At 44.6% G+C, this 19,384-nt stretch overlaps 1 protein-coding gene across 2 annotated transcripts in view; it reads left to right on the top strand.

Annotated features, from left to right (window-relative positions):
* Positions 1–3,550: 3,550 nt before the first annotated feature.
* The window catches only part of mylk5 (myosin, light chain kinase 5), a 22,499-nt gene continuing 6,665 nt past the window's right edge, over positions 3,551–19,384 (top strand). The window contains exons 1-6 of one of the 2 annotated variants that reach the window (XM_015948663.3): positions 3,551–4,632; positions 6,101–6,260; positions 7,914–8,030; positions 18,158–18,295; positions 18,388–18,549; positions 18,927–18,962. In XM_015948663.3, coding sequence (XP_015804149.3) covers positions 6,125–6,260; positions 7,914–8,030; positions 18,158–18,295; positions 18,388–18,549; positions 18,927–18,962 — 589 coding nt within the window. In that variant the 5' untranslated portion in view covers positions 3,551–4,632; positions 6,101–6,124. Of the gene's footprint in view, positions 4,633–5,790; positions 6,019–6,100; positions 6,261–7,913; positions 8,031–18,157; positions 18,296–18,387; positions 18,550–18,926; positions 18,963–19,384 lie in introns of those variants that run through there. The other variant, XM_015948662.3, reaches the window with a different exon arrangement.

Raw genomic sequence — 19,384 nt, 5'->3', positions numbered from 1 at the left:
GCACGGCTGCAGACCCCCCGCAGATTCGCTGCTGCAGCAACGAATCTGCGGGTCTGCAGCCGTAGATTTTCATCACGTCTTCCTTGTTCTTCACGGGCCCTGATGCGCTTGGATGAAAACATCTACCTCTTTAGCTCCTGATCAGCTGATGACAGCTTCAACACACCGTGCTGCTTAACGCACGCATGTCCTTATCAGTAACAGAAACGATCGTTTTGTTAAAAGAAGACGGTAATTAATTAGTTTGCTCGTTACAGAAAGAAATAGTTTTTAATTAACGTGGTTATTTTAAACGGAGTTATTCCCATCACTGCTCAGTTGTGTCTATAGCATGCAGTGACAGAGACAGTGAGAACATTGAGGGTCTCCGCCCACCCGGCCAATCATCATCGTGTTTGTAAGTACATTACCGACACCTCTCTCTCACTGGCTGCAGCTGAAGTGTGGCGGTCAGAAAGCTTCACACTGTTGCTCAACGTTCGACAAGCACATAGTAACGCACAACCTTCCGTCCCCAGTAACGGTAACGGCATTGCAACAGTGGGAAAAGTAATTAATTAGATTATTCCGTTACCTAAAAAAGAACGCCGTTACTCCCAACACTGTGCAGCAGTGACAGTTGCCGAGGCAAAATCTCGGGCGTGGGAGGAGTTTAGTGAGGCCATAGAGAAAGACTATCGATCAACTCCAAAGAGGTTCTGGCAAACTGTCCGGTGCCTCAGGAGAGGAAGGCACCAACTCGCTCACACTGTTTACAGTGGGGATGGGGAGCTGCTGACGTCAACTGAGGCTATAGTCGGACGGTGGAAGGAATACTTTGAGGAGCTCCTCAATCCCACCTACGCACATTCCGAGGAGGAACCAGAGCCGGTAGACCTGGGGATGGCCAGTACAATCTCTGGGGCAGAAGTTGCTGAGGTAGTCAAACAACTACACAGCGGCGGAGCCCCGGGGGCGGATGAGATTCGTCCTGGGTATCTCAAGGCTATGGATGTTGTAGGGCTGTTGTGGTTGACACGTCTCTGCAACATTACGTGGTCATCGGGGGCAGTTCCTGTGGAGTGGCAGACCGGGGTGGTGGTCCCCATCTTTAAGAAGGGTGACCTGAGGGTGTGTTCCAACTATAGGGGGATCACACTCCTCAGCCTCCCTGGAAAGGTCTACTCCAAGGTACTGGAGAGGAGGGTCTGATTAATAGTTGAATTTCAGATTGCGGAGGAGCAACGTGGTTTTCGTCCTGACCGTGGAACTGTGGACCAGATCTATACCCTTGCAAGGGTGATGGAGGGGGCATGGCAGTTTGCCCAACCAATCCACATGTGTTTTGTGGATTTGGAGAAGGCTTATGACCGTGTCCCCAGGATCACCCTGTGGGGGATGCTCCAGGACTATGGGGTGGGTGGCCTTTTATTAAGGGCCATTCAGTCCCTTTACCAGAGGAGCGTGAGTTTGATCTGCATAGCCGATAGTAAGTCGGACCTGTTCCCGGTGAGGGTTGGACTCCGCCAGGGCTGCCTTTAGTCACCGGTTCTGTTCATAACCTTTATGGACAGAATTCCTAGGCGCAGCCGTGGTGTGGAGTGTGTCGAGTTTTGTGGCAGGAGAATCTCATCTCTGCTTTTTGCGGATGATGTGGTCCTCCTAGCTTCATCCAGCTCTGACCTTCAGCTCTTGCTGGGCAGGTTCACGGCCGAGTGTGAAGCGGCTGGGATGAGGATCAGCACCTCCAAATCCGAGACCATGGTTCTCGACCGGAAAAGGGTGGCTGGCCAACTCCGGGTCGGGAGAGAGGTCCTACCTCAAGTGGAGGAGTTTAAGTATCTCGGGGTCTTGTTCACAAGTGAGGGTAGGAGGAATCGGGAGATCGACAGACGGATTGGTTCGACGTCTGCAGTGATGCAGACGCTGAGCCGATCTGTCGTGATGAAGAGGGAGCTGAGCCAGAAAGCCAGGCTCTCGATTTACCGGTCGATCTACGTCCCAATCCTCACCTATGGTCATGAGCTTTGGGTAATGACCGAATGAACGAGATCGCGGATACAAGCGGCCGAAATGAGATTCCCCTGTAGGGTGGCCGGGCTCAGCCTTAGAGATAGGGTGAGGAGCTCGGACATTCGGGAGGGACTCGGAGTAGAACCGCTGCTCCTCTGGATGGAAAGGAGTCAGTTGAGGTGGTTTGGGCATCTGGTCAGGATGCCTCCTGGACGCCTCCCTGGGGAGGTGTTTCGGGCATGTCCTGCCGGCAGGAGGCCCCTGGGTCGACCCAGGACACGTTGGCGAGGTTACATCTCCAATCTGGCCCGGGAACGCCTTGAGGTCCTGCCGGAGGAACTGGTGAAGGTGGCCAGGGAGAGGACGGTCTGGAGCTCCCTAGTTGGGATGCTGCTCCCGCGACCTGGACCCAGATAAGCGGAGGAAGACGACGACGACGACTAAAATAGGTTAAAATAAGAAGTCGGGTCAAAAGTCATCCTAAATTTAACAAAGCAAGACTTGTTTAATGAGGAGATGGGCTGAAGGAGCTCAGGGGTCTGCAGCTCTGGAGCATCCTACTGTTAACCTCAAAAATGTTTAGATTGAATTTGTTCAAATCAAATCGGACCTTCAGCTTTGTTTCTAACAAACGCAAAATCATGTGCAGAGTTATGGAAACTCCAGTTTGATCATAAATTAGGACAGCTTTGACAACATTTCAGCAACAGAATCAGCTAAAATGGTTTGAGATCTAAATAAAACTGTGGAAATGAAGAGACCAGTTTGAGTTCTGAGGATGTAGTTGTTGTCCATAAAAAGTGGGATTTTACCATTTAGAAAAAAACACAAGTGAAAGAATCACAATGCCACATATAAACTGTTACTAAGCAGAGTGATGACATTTGACTTCAAACTGTCTTAAGTTTGAGGCTCACATTAAATTGAGGAAGACAAATGATAAAAATGGCTCTATTTGTCACAAAGGAGCTAGTTCAACCATTCAACCTTTAACCCGTTTAATACAAATGTTTTTCTTTCCTCTCTAAAGCCAAGCAGCAGAGATTAGGTGACTGTGTCATCACTTTTCGCCCGTCTGTGGGACTGAGATGCAGCAGAGAGGTTTTGCTGTTCTCACTGTTTAAGCCTTAGCTATGCTGCCAACACAAATCTGGGATGTGGATGCAGGAACGCTGCAGGGGTCACCTGTTGGGCTTCTATCTGGGATGTGATTAGACAGCTACAGCCTATGAGGTAGACTCTACTCCAGTCAGAATTGACAACGCTCCTTGGGTTTGAAGCGAAATGTCTTCAAGAAATCAAATAAGTCCAGTTGCCTTCATTCACACTCCCTTTGGATTACCATGACCTGGATGACAGAGAACCTTCACTTCTGTGAGCATGGAGCTGCTGCCCACGTGGAGGAGGTGGAGGAGGAACAAACAAAGGATGAGGGAGAACAGGCACTTTAGAAAATGAAGACGAAGAACCAGTCCTTTAAGGTGAGCTGAGGGAATATTTTTAATGAGTAAAAATTTTAAATGTTCATGTGTTAACTAATCTCCTTCACTTTCACTTCATGCCTTCCAGAGAGCAGCTCCCTTCCTGTTATGGCGTGTCTAAACATCTGTTCTCTCATGCTTTGACAGGAAAGGATTTCTTCGGAAGAAGCTGGTTAGAGTTCACCGTGTAGGAGACGGGGAAGCAACAGTGTCTCATTCCTTATGTCCTGGAGTCTGTTATAGAGCTCTTGCAGCATAATCCCATTTCTCTCATCTAATAAGCAGTTTTTCTAACACACTTTGTGTGTAAATTCCTCCAAATTTCCCAGCTACCCAGGAAACTGTCAGAGCTTATTAAAAGCGTTGTGTCCCTCCTCGTTAGAAACGACCGAAACGAGCAGCGCTGTAAAACAATGGTGACTTGTTTTAGTTCTAATCTTTCGCAATTTAAAGTTAAAACAAGCTGCATCACTGAGTAACCTATGAATACGTCCTGTCGAGTCTTTGATGTCATTATTAATGTATAGAAAAACCTTGTTTCCTGTTTAATTCTCACATGTGCCTTGTTTTTGTGCTTTGATGCCACGTCCGCCCCTTTTGAAATTAAACTAAAACAATGACGTCTTTGTGTGTGCAGCCACTATGTGGCGCCGAGGGCACTTGTCAGGATGACCCTCATGCGCTCCGGAGGAGAAGTAATACTGAGGAGGCCGTTGTCCAGTGCAGACCCAAGTGTATTTTATTTACATTGTACAAAATTAAAATCTAGGCAGCACAAAACCATGCCTGCCGCTTCATCCAACACTCAACTCTCAACTCCCTCCAACAAACACAGAGCTGTATTTATAACAGGTGTGACTAATTGGATTAATCCTAAAACCCAGACACAGGTAAGTACAAAAACTACAATCTTTCAATACTCTTAAATGATCCTTAAATCATCATCTCTAAGATCTCCTTAAATAATTACAATACAAAAATAGAAACATCCTTAATCAATCCTAAAATCTTTCAATGAAACTAATCTGCATTCCTAGAGCAATTTCACAGGTCACCCCTCCCATTCCTACTGAATGGAATGCTCCAGAACCTTCTTTAGGTGCTCCAGCTCCCGGGGACTCTTTTAGCTGGAACACTTCCAGAATCACAAGGGAAACAGGTATGTACAAACATTCAATCATTTATTTACCACTTTAAATCCTCAATATTCATACCAACTCTTCTTACAGGTTTAAACGCGTCACCCCTTTCAAATAAACATTCAAACAATCATTGAGCCTGGTTTCATTTATCCTTCAATCATAGCAAAAGCCTGTGTGAAGCACTTGCTACATTACACACTAGTATAACAGTCTCAGTTGGGAATTTTGCCCTCACAAAAACCATCATGATCACCTCACGGCGCCGTTCTGTTTGATCGCTGATGTGGAATTTAGGAAGCTCGGACAGGAGTGTGCTGCTACCCTACACTGAAAAAAATAAACATGCCTGTCATTCATTTAATGTGTTATTTTTTAATTCCACTAGTTAAAATATTAGTGCCTGTGGGTAAATAGTACATTACTCTAATGTCATTGACAGCAGGACTCCAAAGTGAATAGTTTTATTTGAGTAAAACACTTTTATTAACATTCAAAAGCAATTAAACTTTTAAAAATATCAACTTAAAAGTTTCAGGTTCAATTTAGTATAATGTATTTAATTTGGAACAACCTGTAACATTAGTTTACATGAAGTTGAGAAGTTGAGGTTACACAGATTACTTTGTTTTTTTTAAGTTGATGAAGTGCTAAATGTTTTTTTGCGTAAATTGGCTCTGACGTACAGAACACCTCGTTACAAAGACCTGAAAACGCTGCTTTTAGACCCAAAAGAGTCAAAGTGTTTGTTTTAAAGCATCTTAACTAATCCAGAATGTGTGACTTTATTCAGCCTGACCAGAGGACAGCTGCTGGGCTTTGCTGACTATAAACAGCAGTCTTCTCTGGAGGGTCTGGTTACCATAGCAGCAGATGGGTCAGTCCAAGTGACGCTGCCACCTCAGAAAGGACCACCTGTGTGTGCAGGGATAAATGATACCAGGAAGAACAGCGATCTAAAGGGCTCTTGTTCACGGCCAAGGTCCTTCGGCTTGAAATGATGTCACTGGCATTATAAAGTTCAAGTGGAGCATTGATAAGTGACAACGCAAACTAGAAATCATTGAACAATAAACGGTACACAACCTGACCTTTAGCTGGATGGGGGAGGTCTCCCTTCCCTCTCCTCTGCTTTGTCTTGTTTATGCAAAGTGCGTGCCTGTTATCCATGGCAATAAAGGCAGAGGGGCTTGGGGGGTTGATGCAGGCTCTGGTTCTGGCCTGATTCTACCAGGAGAAGCGGCTGCCTGCCTGTCATGCCTGAAGTGACTCGGGCAAAACAGAAAGCTCTGTGGTGTAGGTGGAGTTTGTGTAGTTCAAGGATTGAACTCCAGCATGTGGAGTAAAGTGTGAATCCAGAGGGCAGAGCGTTGACTGGTGCAGCTCAGAGAGAGTAAAGGAAACTTGTGAGTGTGACACTGCAGCCTGAGAGGGGAAGTGTGATAATCAGCCTGAGAAATGACTCAGTAAATTTGTTTGTTCCTGCAGAGGCTTAAGGCTCTCTTGGCAAACATGAACGCTAATGAGAGCAAACAGCGTTTTGTGTCAACACTGAAGCTCAACATCAAGCCACCGCGTGCATCGTGTGCAGAAAGGAGCGGATCAAGAACGACTGACAGCAGGATCGCTGAGAGGAGTCCCTCAGCTGGTAAGGACTGCTTCAGGAAGAGCAACTCGGAGAATTCAGATGATAATGTTACGTGTGTTTACTTTCAAAAGGATGAAACTGTCATTGTTATGCACCTGAATGATGCCATCAGTAACAGCTGACAAGTCAGAAGTCTTCAAGTCTGATCCTGATTATTTATATCTTTACTTCTGTTCACACACAGCTTGTAACTCCTTAAAGGACATCATATGTGTGAATTATTTGTTTTAGTTTTACTAAGCAGCGATTTTCATTATTAATCAGTTTTCAGCTAGATTTTTTTTTATGTGTGTGAGCAACCAGAACCATTTAAACACACACAGATTGTCACAAGACCTCACACTGCTGTGTGTTAAATGTAGACAAATTAGGAACCGAGGAAAGAGAACCACAAAAGAGCTGCTGGGGCTTTCAAAAGGACTTTAGACTGTAGAACAAACCCACTTTCAATTTAGTGCTGTACAAAAAAATAAATGTAACCACAATTTAATGACACACTTTGTGTGTAAAGCTCAGAAAAAGCTTGGCCAGGTGTCTTTTATCAGGTTTTATGACAAAACGCTGGCTGCTGTAAACACAGGGTCAAGGTTCCTGATGAAGGAGCTGGTTGCTCAAACCATAACTAGACTGGTTTAAGACGGGCTGACAAAACAACAGACTGGAACATGAGCAGCTGAGTGGAGTGTTTACAGACCAGTGAAACACGGAGGATCAGGGATGACACTCACTGTCAGGGAAAGCATCACCAACAGCAAAGAGATCGTTTTTATGAAGTTTCTGGAATGGAGGAAGTAAAATTCATGGGAAAACATCATCCACCCCTCCAGGCAGGGATCCAAACCTTGTAAAAAAAATACCCAGCAGCTTCCATCTAACTACAGCTTTAGCATCTAACACATTTACTGGCCAAATATTCCACACACTCACACACACACACTCACACAGATCTTCTGACACGTCTACAGGTAAATGCTGTTGTAGTTAGATTTTCTTTTCTTTTTTTTTTTTTGGTTTTTCACCTGAGAAAAGGAAGAAAAGAGAAAATGCTGTGTAACCTGCTTCACATTTTAAATGTTTTTATCACTATTTTTATCGTTTTTAGCTCTTTTATGTTTTTATCTCTGTATCTTATTATAGAGCTGTTTCATTGTGCTGCTTCTTTGCACTATGTTCAGCACCTTGGGCCCCCTTGATTGGGGGTGGGAAGGGGCTTTATAAATAAAATTATTGATTGGTTGCTTGATGGATTGATTGATTGGTCGATTGATTGATTGATTGATTGATTGATTGATTGATTGATTGATTGATTGATCGATTGATTGTTCAATGGATTTATTGATTGATTGGATTGATGGATTGATGGACTGATGGATTGATTGATTGGTCGATTGATTGATTGATTGATTGATTTAATACAGAACTTCGTGTTATTTCTGTACTAAAACCAAAGTTTATGTCTCATAAGAAACAGAAATGACAGAGTATGTATTCATATTTAAGGTTTGTGAGTAGATTTAAGCAAAACTTTCATCATTCTTAAAGCCAAACTAAAACATCTAAACTGTTGGCTATGTCAGGTATTTGGTGACTTTTAAAGAAAGACAACTTGTTGCGCGTTTGACATTTTTCAACAATTTTTTTTACTCATTCTAGATTCCAAAGACCTGGACACACCTGTCTTCACAAGCCCCCAGAAAATCTGCTGTGTGGGTGAAGAAAGGGACTTTGTGCTGGGAGGGGGGCCAATCAAAGTGACGCTGAGGCAAAATGGTAAACACAGCTGCATCTAATGTTTACTAGCAACATATAAACCTTTTGAATAATTATTTATAAATGTGAGAGGTGTGGACCAAAACACCCAGTATGACCCCAGAGAGTTTTCTATATCAATGAAAGGTCTGAGTGTGTGCAGAAACACTAGAAACAGTCAGATGTCGAGATCTGACAAGGAATAATGAAGTCAATGAGTATTTAATTATTTATGGGGACGCAAGAACAGCTGATGAGTGCAGGTTGGACAACCAAGAATGAGGAAGCAAGAAGTGAGTAGATGAAAATAAATCTGTAAACAGTTAGGCAAACAACAGCAAAAAAAAAGATAAATTGTAACGAAACACATGAAACTAGAGACAGGACAACTGAAAGAAAGGCAGATCATCTGATGGCTGTGAGGTTTTGAGAAGGCATGAGTTTTGGCATGTTTGATCGTATCGAGCGTGGTGGTATCAGTTTAGAGCAGGGATATTCAGTTCCGGTCCTGGAGGTCTGGTATCCAGCACGTTTTAGTTTTAACTGTGTTTCAACACACCTGATTTCAATCAGCAGGTAACAGGCTTCTACAGAGCCTGCTGAGCTGCTGCACAGGGGATTCAAGTGTGTTAAATCAGAGAAACGTGCTGGATACTGCACCTCCAGGACTGGAATTGAACACCCCTGGTTTAGAGAGTCAAGTTTGACCCTGGAGTCAGCTAGATAGACCAGAGCCCATCAAGGAGCCTTTTAAAACAACTCTAACCTTTCCTTCTTCATTTAAAGCAAACTGTTCATTCAGTTGTCTACCGCTTTCTCCCTGAAACATTTCTCACGACCCTAGATGGTTCGACACTTCTTTCCTAGTGGCGTTTCACTTCTTATTGAAGGAGCTTTCTCTGTTCAAACTAATACACAGGGGGGGGTGCAAGAGTGTGGGCAGCATTGCTAATATTCATAATTTTCCTGTAGAAATCGTTGGTTGTTACGATAAAAACTTTCAGTTAAATATTTCACACAGGAGACACACAGTGATGTTTGAGAAGTGAAACGAAGTTTATAGGATTTACAGAAAATGTGAAATATTTGTTTAATCAACATCAGGCAGGTGCATAAATTTGGGCACTGTCATTATTTTTTGGATTCCAAAATATTTAACCCTCTCAGGCTCAAAATAAGTTTTGATAAAAGGACAAACAACTAGGTCCTTCAGGGGTACTTCTGAGTTAAAAAATGCTCATGAAATACGTATGTGGAGTAACCAGGTAGGTAGGTTTTAACATTGCAAATCTGCAACGCCTGCCTCCAGAGGGTTAAAACTAATTATTGGAACTCAGAATTGGATTGGTAAGCTCAGTGACCCTTGACCTCCATACACAGGTGCATCCAGTTCTGAGAAAGAGTATTAAAGTGGGCCAATTGTAAGTTTCCCTCCTCATGGAGGACTCAGAACAACTCTCACATGCAGAGGAACAGGTAGAACGTTCTGGAATGGCCATCTCAGTCCCCAGACCTGAATATTAGTCAAACTCTGTGTTGTGAGTTAAAGAGAGCTGTCCATCTGACCTGAATGAACTAGAGATGTTTTGTAAAGAAGAATGGTCCAAAATACCTTCAACCAGAATCCAGACTCTCATTAGAAGCAATAGGAAGTGTTTAGAGGCTGTTATCTCTGCAAAAGGAGGATCTACTAAATATTGTGTTCGCTTCTTTTTTGTGGCGTCCTAATTTATGCACCTGCCTAATTTTGTTTAAACAATTATTACACACTTTCTGTAAATCCTATAAACTTTGTTTCACTTCTCAAACAGCGCTGTGTGTCTCCTATATGAACTGTTTAACAGAAATATTTTATAACAACCAACAGTTTATACAGGAAGATTAACAAGGCTGAAGAAAATGTACAATAAAAAAGCCTCTAGTATCCAGGCCAAGAAGAAAAGCAATCAACAATTGTTGTGTTTGAATTTTCTGGATTACTTTGGAGCAATAGGGGTGTAAAAGAAGTTAATTTACATCTAATTAAAGAGCAAGTCACCCCCAAGTCACCCCCAAATAAATTTTTTTTGCTGATAAACAAATAAACAAGTGTCTAATCGTGCTGCAGACACGTTTCGTCAATAATTTGGCACTTCAGTACATCTTTGTTAAAATTTAAATATTCTGCCTAAAACTGGCAGTGTTGTGCCGTTGTCAGGTAAAAACTCCGCACAGTATTTAAATTTAAATCTGCCACCGCTATTGGCTAAGAGGTATGCTATGATGTAAACTGGTACATTATGATGTCACAATGCGTCGTGAGCCTGTGTGTGTGTATTTGTTAGCAGCCCCGCCTTCTCGGTCTGCCAGGCAACAGCATTTGTTGCATTTTTCAAACATGAAGTGGGAGTGGAGTTAGACTCTGGTAGGGGGTGACTTGCTCTTTAAGGACCCGTGAGACATAAGATTCCATAGCGAGTATGAAATCAATCTTACGGACCACTGGGTTATTTAACCAGAAGATTGGAACTTTTTATTGCAGGGATTATTAACACTTTGTTAACTGAGAGACAAGAAAAGAGAGAGACCTTTAAAACGTTTAAGATGATTTATTTCTAAACAATTTAAACAATTTTAAACAAGACTAACTCTACTCTAAACGATGGCTGGATCTGGTGTAATGAGATGTGAGATGGATGGTGTATGTGTGAGCGATGTTATTATCAGAACTCTCGTATCTGGAGAAGCAAGTCTGAGTGATGTTGTGATGTTTTGCTTCTAGCTATGATCAGAGTTTGATCGGAGTTTCATAAACACATGAGACGCCATATTCTCGCTCCACACATATCCGTACAGATCCAGATTGACAGGTCCTCGGACCCCCCTTTCGGTAATGGAGCTGGTGAAACAGCGTCAGCAGTACGACAAACCACGCTTTGGATCGTCTCCAGGTTAAAAGTGACAGGTGGTTCACAGCGTCAAAGGGGACACCCCCTTGGGTCAGTGAGTTCAGCTTTTATTCTGAAAGGAACCGTTGCTTGGTTGGTAAAATGCAACAGATTTTATCCAGCTTGTTGGTTCTCAGCTTAAAAAGGAAGTCCGGATGGCCGGTCTGATACTTCGCTTACCCCGGCTTTCCACAGGAGCCGTCAGCAGCACGTCATAGCTGCTGATAGGAACCGCTGTGGTCAGCAGAACCTTTTCCACTGGAGCCGTCAGCAGCCATCAGCAGCGCAAGTCGGCCGCGTCTCAGGAGCAGCATGTCGCGGCCTTTACGCGCCGGTTCTATTTTCTACGCGCGACGCCTCTGAAACGGGTCAAGTTCGACATTTTTGGGGAAGGAAAGACAGGAAATCGGACGCGGAAATGGAGAGAAGCTCCCGAGATTTTCACAATAAAGAAACGTACTGCCTTCCGGCTGCTTTACTTTTGAAAACAGTTACTAAATGTGCGGCCCCGTGAGAAGTTATCACCTAGCTAGCGGTCTCCTTTGTTTTTCAGGTCCGTATTGGCGATTATAAAACAGACAGAACATAAAACACAACCCTTTGGGAGCCATGTTGTAGTTTTCTCCTGCTTGTTGTTGTGTTTACTGACGAAGTCACTCGTGTGACTTCGTGCTCGGTCGGTGACAGCTGCTCTCCCCTGCTGCTTCGCATCTCGTGGGAAGGGCCAAGCAGCAGCTTACGCGAGCAAGATGTGCTGCTGCAGTAACGTGCTGCTGACGGCTCCTGTGGAAAGCCGGGGTTAGCATGCGGTGAACTCCAGTGAGATCTTGAGAACTGAACTTAAGATGGCGTTGGAACTGGTTTTATTAATCTGGATGTTTTGATTTCTGGTCGAATCAAAGTTGGCAGATTTATAAACACCACAGAGACTATGCCACGCTTCAGAAAGGAAGGTTCTGATTGGATCAGTAACAGCAATGTGTCATGCATTTACATTACTGTGTAGTCAGCATGTCTAGTGCACTAGATTAAAGTCATACTACTTGTTAAATCATATTAATCATAACATTGTCATTTCACAGATCGGTCAACATTACATTATTGACTAATACTTTGTTTTGATTAGCTTTATTAGAAATAGAGTTCTTTGATTTATTAAAATAAAAGTCCTTTCTTCATTCTTCTCTTGCTGGAAAGAAAACAGTTTAGAAGCAAATGCATGACCTTGAGGCAGTCTCATGCACTCTAGTACTGTGTCAGAGGCATCTGTGGAGAGAGGTTAAATAACCTTAGAGGAATATTTCCTTCATCACGTTACATACCCCCCTTTTCAAGGGCACGGTGGTCCATCCAGAGACCACCTGACATTGAACAAACCAGAGTCTGGAAGGACTCCGACGACAGAGCAGGGTGCACTTCCCCAGGAAGAGGCCAAAAAGTGGTGAGGTACGAACCCCATGCCGAAGAACAGTCTTGCATACTCCTCGGGAAGCACACAAGTCAGTAGATTATCAAGATATCCCCATGGAAGTAATAATTTAAAGCAGGAGCAAAACTTTATATACCCACGGGTCGGGAATACTCCCCAAAATAGTATTTTGATCTTTGTAATAGCACTTATCATGATCCAGCACAGGAAAGAGCATCAGGCAGGTCCGGTCCCAGCGAGCGAAGTATCCCAGCAGTCATGCCGGAACAAACGGCCGTCCAGGTCCTACGAGCCGGAACACCAAGCAGGAGGAGTAGAGTCCGATGACGAGTCATAGGTCCACCCCCAGGAAGCGAGGATCATCGACGAAACTCAGCAGAGGAGACAGAGCACAGCACAGGGCACTTCAATGTAGACACAACAAAATGGCGTCTAATGCAAATTAACAAACAAAAAGAAACCTAGCACTATGAGTATCTGCAAGTACTATGTGTAGGAATTATGTGAATTAGGATTAAGTGAAGAAATGGGTGCAATACACTACGTGTAATGCAAAAAGTGGTGCAAAAGGAATAAAATTAATAAAAATAACCTATACTGCGTATGGGAGAAATCACTGCACTAAGTAAAAATATAATCAAAATGAAGGGCAAAAATGGTTGTAGAACCATTATGGTAAATTGACAGAGTTAATCCTAAAGTCTTCAAAACTTAATCACTGTAACAAAGTTCTATAAAAAGATAGATATATGAGTGTCAAAGAGCACTAAAAATGTAAATCAGTGAAGTTAGTAATCAACCTACATGTGAATGTTCCCATAAGGAATTAAGATTAGTGAAAATAAAAACAAATTTGATAAACAGTAATATGTGGACTAGACCCATCTACTGTTACCTAACTGATTACCTGACTTCAGGAACACACACTATGACCATCTCAAATCACCCAAGTCTGCACGTCATGTATAAACAGGAAAGACAACCATGCACACACACACAAACATAAACAAACTTGTGTAACTCGAGATGGAGAACTATGGAGCCGACGAGTCTGGCATTAGAAATCACTCCACCTTCGACGTTCTAGCTGAAGGCGCAGGAGGTGCAGGTGGAGGAGCAGGACCGGCCGGCTCAGGCAGAGGCACCTGGGCAGCCGGTGCTTCACGAACCGGTGCGATGGCCCGAGTTAGCCCCCCCCCTAACATCGCGGACCGAGTCCCCTAGAAAGGTCAACCGTGCGGAGAAGTGACGGAACAGGAAAAATGACAAACCCCACGACAGGCAGAGGTTTAGGCATGCAGTGAATTTCACGACAGAATCAGCAGAGGACCAGGAGTAGGACACTGGTTGAAACCTGAGACCGGGATCTGCCGACAACTCACGCAGCGCCCTGTTCACCACACCAACCCGAACCATGGTTGGACCATCGAATGTAACATGTTCCACCGTAGCTGGAGAAAGAGCAAAGGAGATGTTATCATAAAAAGGAGAAAACTCCACTTTAGACTTATGCTCACCAGGATCCAAATAATATAGAGAGACCTCACCTACATGGACCGTAGCATCACGTGGAACTTTTACCCATAGGGTTTGAGAGGGAAGCACAACTCGTGTAGACACACCATGACGCTCATAGAAAACATCAGCTTCTCTAGCAGGGGTATTAAGTAACCATATATTACCAACAACAACAGCAGTAGTTTGAACAACATGTAAACGTGGAGTCACAGTCATAGGACATTTAGAATCACCTGACAACTCATCAATGCCACACACACCACCGGCACCGCCACGCAGAAAAGGTGTACCTGGACACAAGAAGTGTTGGCCACGTGAGAGAGAACACGCGCAGGTCCGGGACTAACCGGACGTGCAGCGTGTCCTCATGGTACTCGACGACTGGAGGCGTATGTAACCTGACATGAGTGTCGTCAACCTAGTTACCTACTAGTGATGGGAATTCCGGCTCTTTTAAGAGAGCCGGTTCTTTTGGCTCAGCTCACCAAAAAGAGCCGGCTCTTTCGGCTCCCAAGTGGCTCCTCAGATTTTCTGTTGCGTAGAGTACATTTATAACCAAAATAATGCTAAACTATATGTAAAATAATTTACTAATGTAAAAAAAGAAATATATCAAATGTTTATAATTTCTATGGATTTAATAACTGAACACTTTAACAAATCTCCACTTTCCGACTGCTGGCGCTCATTTTCTCACCGTCTTCGTCGCACTCTCCTCCCTCTCGCTCGCCTTTTTCCTCCTCCTCATTCCCTCTTGTCTCCCTCCACCGGCATGTGCTCTGCTGTGTATCTGTCTGAGTCTGATCCTACCTCTTCCCCGCCCCTTCTGCTCTGTGTGTGGACAGTCTGGACACACAGTTACACATGTTGACCAATCGCCTGTAGCTTTCACATAGGCAGGGGGGGGGACGGCTCCCAATGACGAGCCGGCTCCCGTCGTTCACTTCAAAGAGCCGGCTCTTAGAGCCGGTTCGTTCGCGACCGACACATCACTATTACCTACATTCACCACATCTCTTAATCTATAGATGTTGTTTGGGGACACAATAGGTAAGTTGATGATGAAGGCTAGCTCTCTAGCATCTGGATTGACACTTGACAGGATAGCACTGCCCAATGAGAAAGCCAAGTGAGTCTGAAGAGCCATTGGGTCCTTCGAGGTCACCCGAGCAATCGCAGACCGGACCATGTCCTAGGACACAAGGTATGGAGGGATCCTCCCCATGAGGAGGATATCGATCGAGGCGCTCACGTCCCAACCATAGTCGGACAGGCAAGTGGTCAGCATCTGTGTATGAGCATAATCAACATTCACAAAGGAACGCAACTCATTCACAGTGGAAGTTGTTTTACGCAAAATGCCGCTTTGAGTGTTGAGTACCACCATAGTCCGTTGTTCAGACGTGCCCAGTTGTCTCAGGGCTCGCCGTTGCTGCAGTACCTGCTTACGCAGATCCGGATATTCTCTGTGAAGCTCATCAACGTGTCAACGAACTGTGTTAATCTCAATCGAGTTGACTGAAGAGAATCCAAAATATAAAAGATTGCCAATTGTATTAGCAACTGAGAATAATCCATCCAGGAAACGCTTTGGCCCAATGCTGTACCGGAAAGGTCACTGTTTGAAACTGTGAATTTAAGTGCCTGAATTAGCATGTGACTGATATCAGCTTCTGCGTGCTGTGTCAGGGTACTAGTCCAGTGGGCCCCCGTTTCCAAAAGGTTGCCGAAGGCATTCGTCATCTTATCAGTACACGCCATAGCGGGATCTAATTTGACGAAAATCTTTTGTGTAAATAGACGATAGTCATTTGTAGACCTGGGCGGTCTTGGAGTGTGATACCTGAAGAGGGCCCAGGTTCGTACAGACGCGTTAGAGGAGGCTGAGGATGAATCTCAACTGCGGTTGATAGCAGACCGAAACACGTGACTGACAAAACGTATTTTATCAGACCTGAAAATGGAAACCAGGAACGTTGTAGGTTGTAGACTGGTGCGGCCTTGCGAGGGTTCGGCGCAGGTGGGCGCTCCGGAGGGCCCTCGGTCGACGCGCAGGTGCAGTCAGAGAGATCGGGGTCAACCAGTGGTGGTACAGGGCACCGTTCAACCTCGCCTTTGGTAGATGAGTCACCAACCTCAGGGCTAGAGGTCACCAGCGCCTGCTGTAGTGCAGTAGTGTCAGTGACGTCATCAGCCTGTCCTTTGGTAGGTGGAGTCGCCACAGCAAGGTACTGGGCTTTAGCCGGAGTATCAGCGCCACCACCAGTCCCCCCTTTGGCAGGTGGTGTCCCCACCGCAGGGTGCGGAGTCTCAGGTGGTGTGTCACCTTAACCGCCAACTCCCACTAGGGTAGGTGGTTTCCCCACCACAGTGTGGAGTGGTGATGCAGAGACGACGCAGACTCTCTGGATGTCACTGACCTTACTGGTACTGGATTGACCGACCAAGCTGGCGGCGCCGTTGTGGTTAACACCGCCTGAAAAGGTGATAAAGTGCTCAAGGGCATCGGTTGAGTCACCCGAGTTTGGAGTGTCCAATCACGGAGTGAAATGGCATCTTTAAAGCGTTGGAGCAGGTTGGATGGCTCACGAACATGTCTCCCACTGTGAAGTTGATGGACACCACGTTTGACAAAAAAAAGACAAGGGCATTTGGCCTGAAGAGTACGGATGGATGTCCACAGCGCAGGGCGTGCAGCTGCAGCCATGAGGGCCTGCTCCCAGAGAGAGCTGGACATGATGGTGAAATCTGAACTGGAATCGAGGACACCCTCACAGCCCAGCGCCCCCTCCAGGGTCACCAGAATGTGAGGTTTATCCATAGGACCATGAAGGATGATACTGCAGAGAACCCTTCGTAGAAGTCTGATCGGTGAGCTAGGTTGGCCAGGTCCAGTTGCAGGTTCTGTGGGTGCTAGAGGACTAGCGCTGACGGAAGCGACCACAGCAGGTCTCGCCAAGACCTCAGGTGTCGGTGAATGCACCGTTGTGGCAGGCTCCACCTCTGCAGGACCTGCTTCTACAACCGAGCCACAGGCAGGTTGAGGAGGTTCTACCGCAGAGATGCACAGAACCGACTCATGTTCTGTCAAATCTTTCAACAGTTCAAGAAGTGCAGCTCCCAGGGCGTGAATTTTTCCAGGAGACCGGCTCCCAGAATCAGTTCTCGGCCTTGGGGCAGGACTATAGTCCTTGCAAGCACTATGTGGTGAATTTTGGCCAGAAGGAGTGCGTCTCTCGCCTGGGCGAGGTGACTCTCTCCTGTAGGAGCCTCGCGAACCCCCTTTTTCTTTAAAAGAAACAATGTTTATTGCGGCCAGGTCGTGGTGACTTAGGGTCCCCTCCACGAGCCGGTAAAAAAGACTCTAGTATCCAGGCCAAGAAGTAAAGCAATCAACAATTGTTGTGTTTCAATTATCTGGATTACTTTGGGGCAATAGGGGATGTGTTTGTAAGGTAATAATAATGGAACATTTAATAGGTCAGTGGACCTCATTTGATGTGTTTATGAGCTTTAGAGATCTGTTTTAAATGAACAACACCACGTTTAAACGGGGATGCCCTTTTTACACTGTTATTTCAAGTACTTTTAGACTTAGAGCTTTGTGTTTTAAAATCCTCATTTAAAGTAAAACGGTTTGGATTTTTACCACCTTGCTCACGCCTCTGTGTTGCGCCTTTGTCCTTCATTTTAACACCACCCTTGGGTCGTACCATTCATTATAATTTGAGGGGGTTGTGTTTAACCTTTAGGCAATCATCTTTATATTTATTAGGATTCATTTGGTTAAGTTGTTTCATTGAATCGGAGCATAAAGTGAATTCTCCTCCATAAGGAGGATCTGCCCGTCTCTACTGAGAAGCTTCACCACTCATGGTAGCTACTAAACAGATCATGCCACTGGTCAGATGAGTCCTTTAGGAATCATTCCTTTCCTTTGCCCAGATTATAATCCACACAATCTGTCTCATAGAAACACACTCCATCATCATCATCATCATCATGTCATCTCCACAGAAGAAAGGCACGGTTGTCTTGTCACCACCCAGTTTTACCAGCTGGAATGAATTTTTTTGTACTAAACTAGAAGACAACACATCATGTTGGTTGAACAGATGGGAATTCTCCAAGTCTGACTCATTTGGCGTTCCTGAATGGACCTTCCCCAGAATAGCTTGCCAACCGAGATGCTGATAGCTCATGACTAGTCTAGAACCCCCACTTCAGAAATAATGTATCCCTCAACGCTTCACTTTGGGTTTTCCTGTGAGCAGGTGAAGGGGAACATTTTGAGAATCCACTTAATCGAATGGAGGTGAGGTTCGTCGTGAAGGAACGCTCACCAGAAGATGCCGGCTCCTACACCTGTGTGAGTGAAAGCTGCTCAGTAAAGACTCCTGTGTCTGTCAGGGGTGAGTGATGGTCGATAGGCCTTTATTAGAGAAACATCTTTTATCCTGCAATGTTTTTTTTTTCATAATCTGGTTCATTTTTTCCTCAAAAGAGTTTAAAAGCGAGTGTAGAGTGATGCCTACTTCTGGGTCTGGGAACACTGTGGAGAACGGACAGCCCCCACCCGCTTCCAAACACCCAGAGCAGAACTGTGAAGAGTCTTTTTGTTTCTCTCCCACGAGCCCGATGCAGAGTCCACTCTCATCTCCAAGAGGTAACTCAGCGATTTATCACGCATGTCAGGAAATGAATGTCCTAGTTTGTCTTTAGAAAACAAAGCATTTTTCCTCAGAAATACGCAGTGAAGGATTAGGAGTCTTGAGCTCAACTTTTCTGGACATCCGTGTTTAGTTCCCAGAAGGAAGCCGACTTCCTGTTGTTGTGTGATTGGCTCTTGCCTGACATGTATACCATAGCTCCCTGATACACCCATAGAAACTTTTCAGTCCAAATAAAGGCCTTGTGGGGACGTGGACGTTGCTCTGTACAGTAAAAGACCCTTTGTCTGTAAGCTCATAGCCAAAGTCAAAGCAGAGCCACGCCTTCATCCTCGGTGGCTTAAACCTTGCTGCTCTTCACCTGTCTCTGCAGAAGTCCTCCCAAAGAAGAGAAACAACTCAGAAAAAGGTACGGTGCAATTTTTTCATTTACTTTTCATAAACTCACAATAAGTGTAAGTCCTTTAAACCAAATACTTTTTATTATTTTAGTTTTTTTTGTCTGCAGCTGTTTCTTTAATATTTAACTGAATTTATTCATAGGAAAAAAGCAGTAAGCTGTCATTAATGTTAATGTTTGTCATGGTGTTGCTCATTTATTAAAAAAAACGTATTAAAATATGTCATTGATGTTATTGTGCTTCATCCTGCTGGGACACTTCACCTTAGGGCGTAGGCTGTGACAACAAGATAAAAGGCTCACACTAGAATGGCTGAATGTTTGTTTTGGAGTGCACAAAAGGTGTGATATTGTGTGTTATTTTTATTTTCTTAATAAAATATGAACGGTGGCTAAAGATTAGACCCACAGGATAAAACGCTGCTTTCAAA

Source organism: Nothobranchius furzeri, chromosome 5, assembly GCF_043380555.1.
Source record: "Nothobranchius furzeri strain GRZ-AD chromosome 5, NfurGRZ-RIMD1, whole genome shotgun sequence".
NCBI lineage: Eukaryota > Metazoa > Chordata > Actinopteri > Cyprinodontiformes > Nothobranchiidae > Nothobranchius > Nothobranchius furzeri.
Note: the sequence above shows the minus strand (reverse complement) of the source record. Positions and strands in the feature narration are given on the sequence as shown.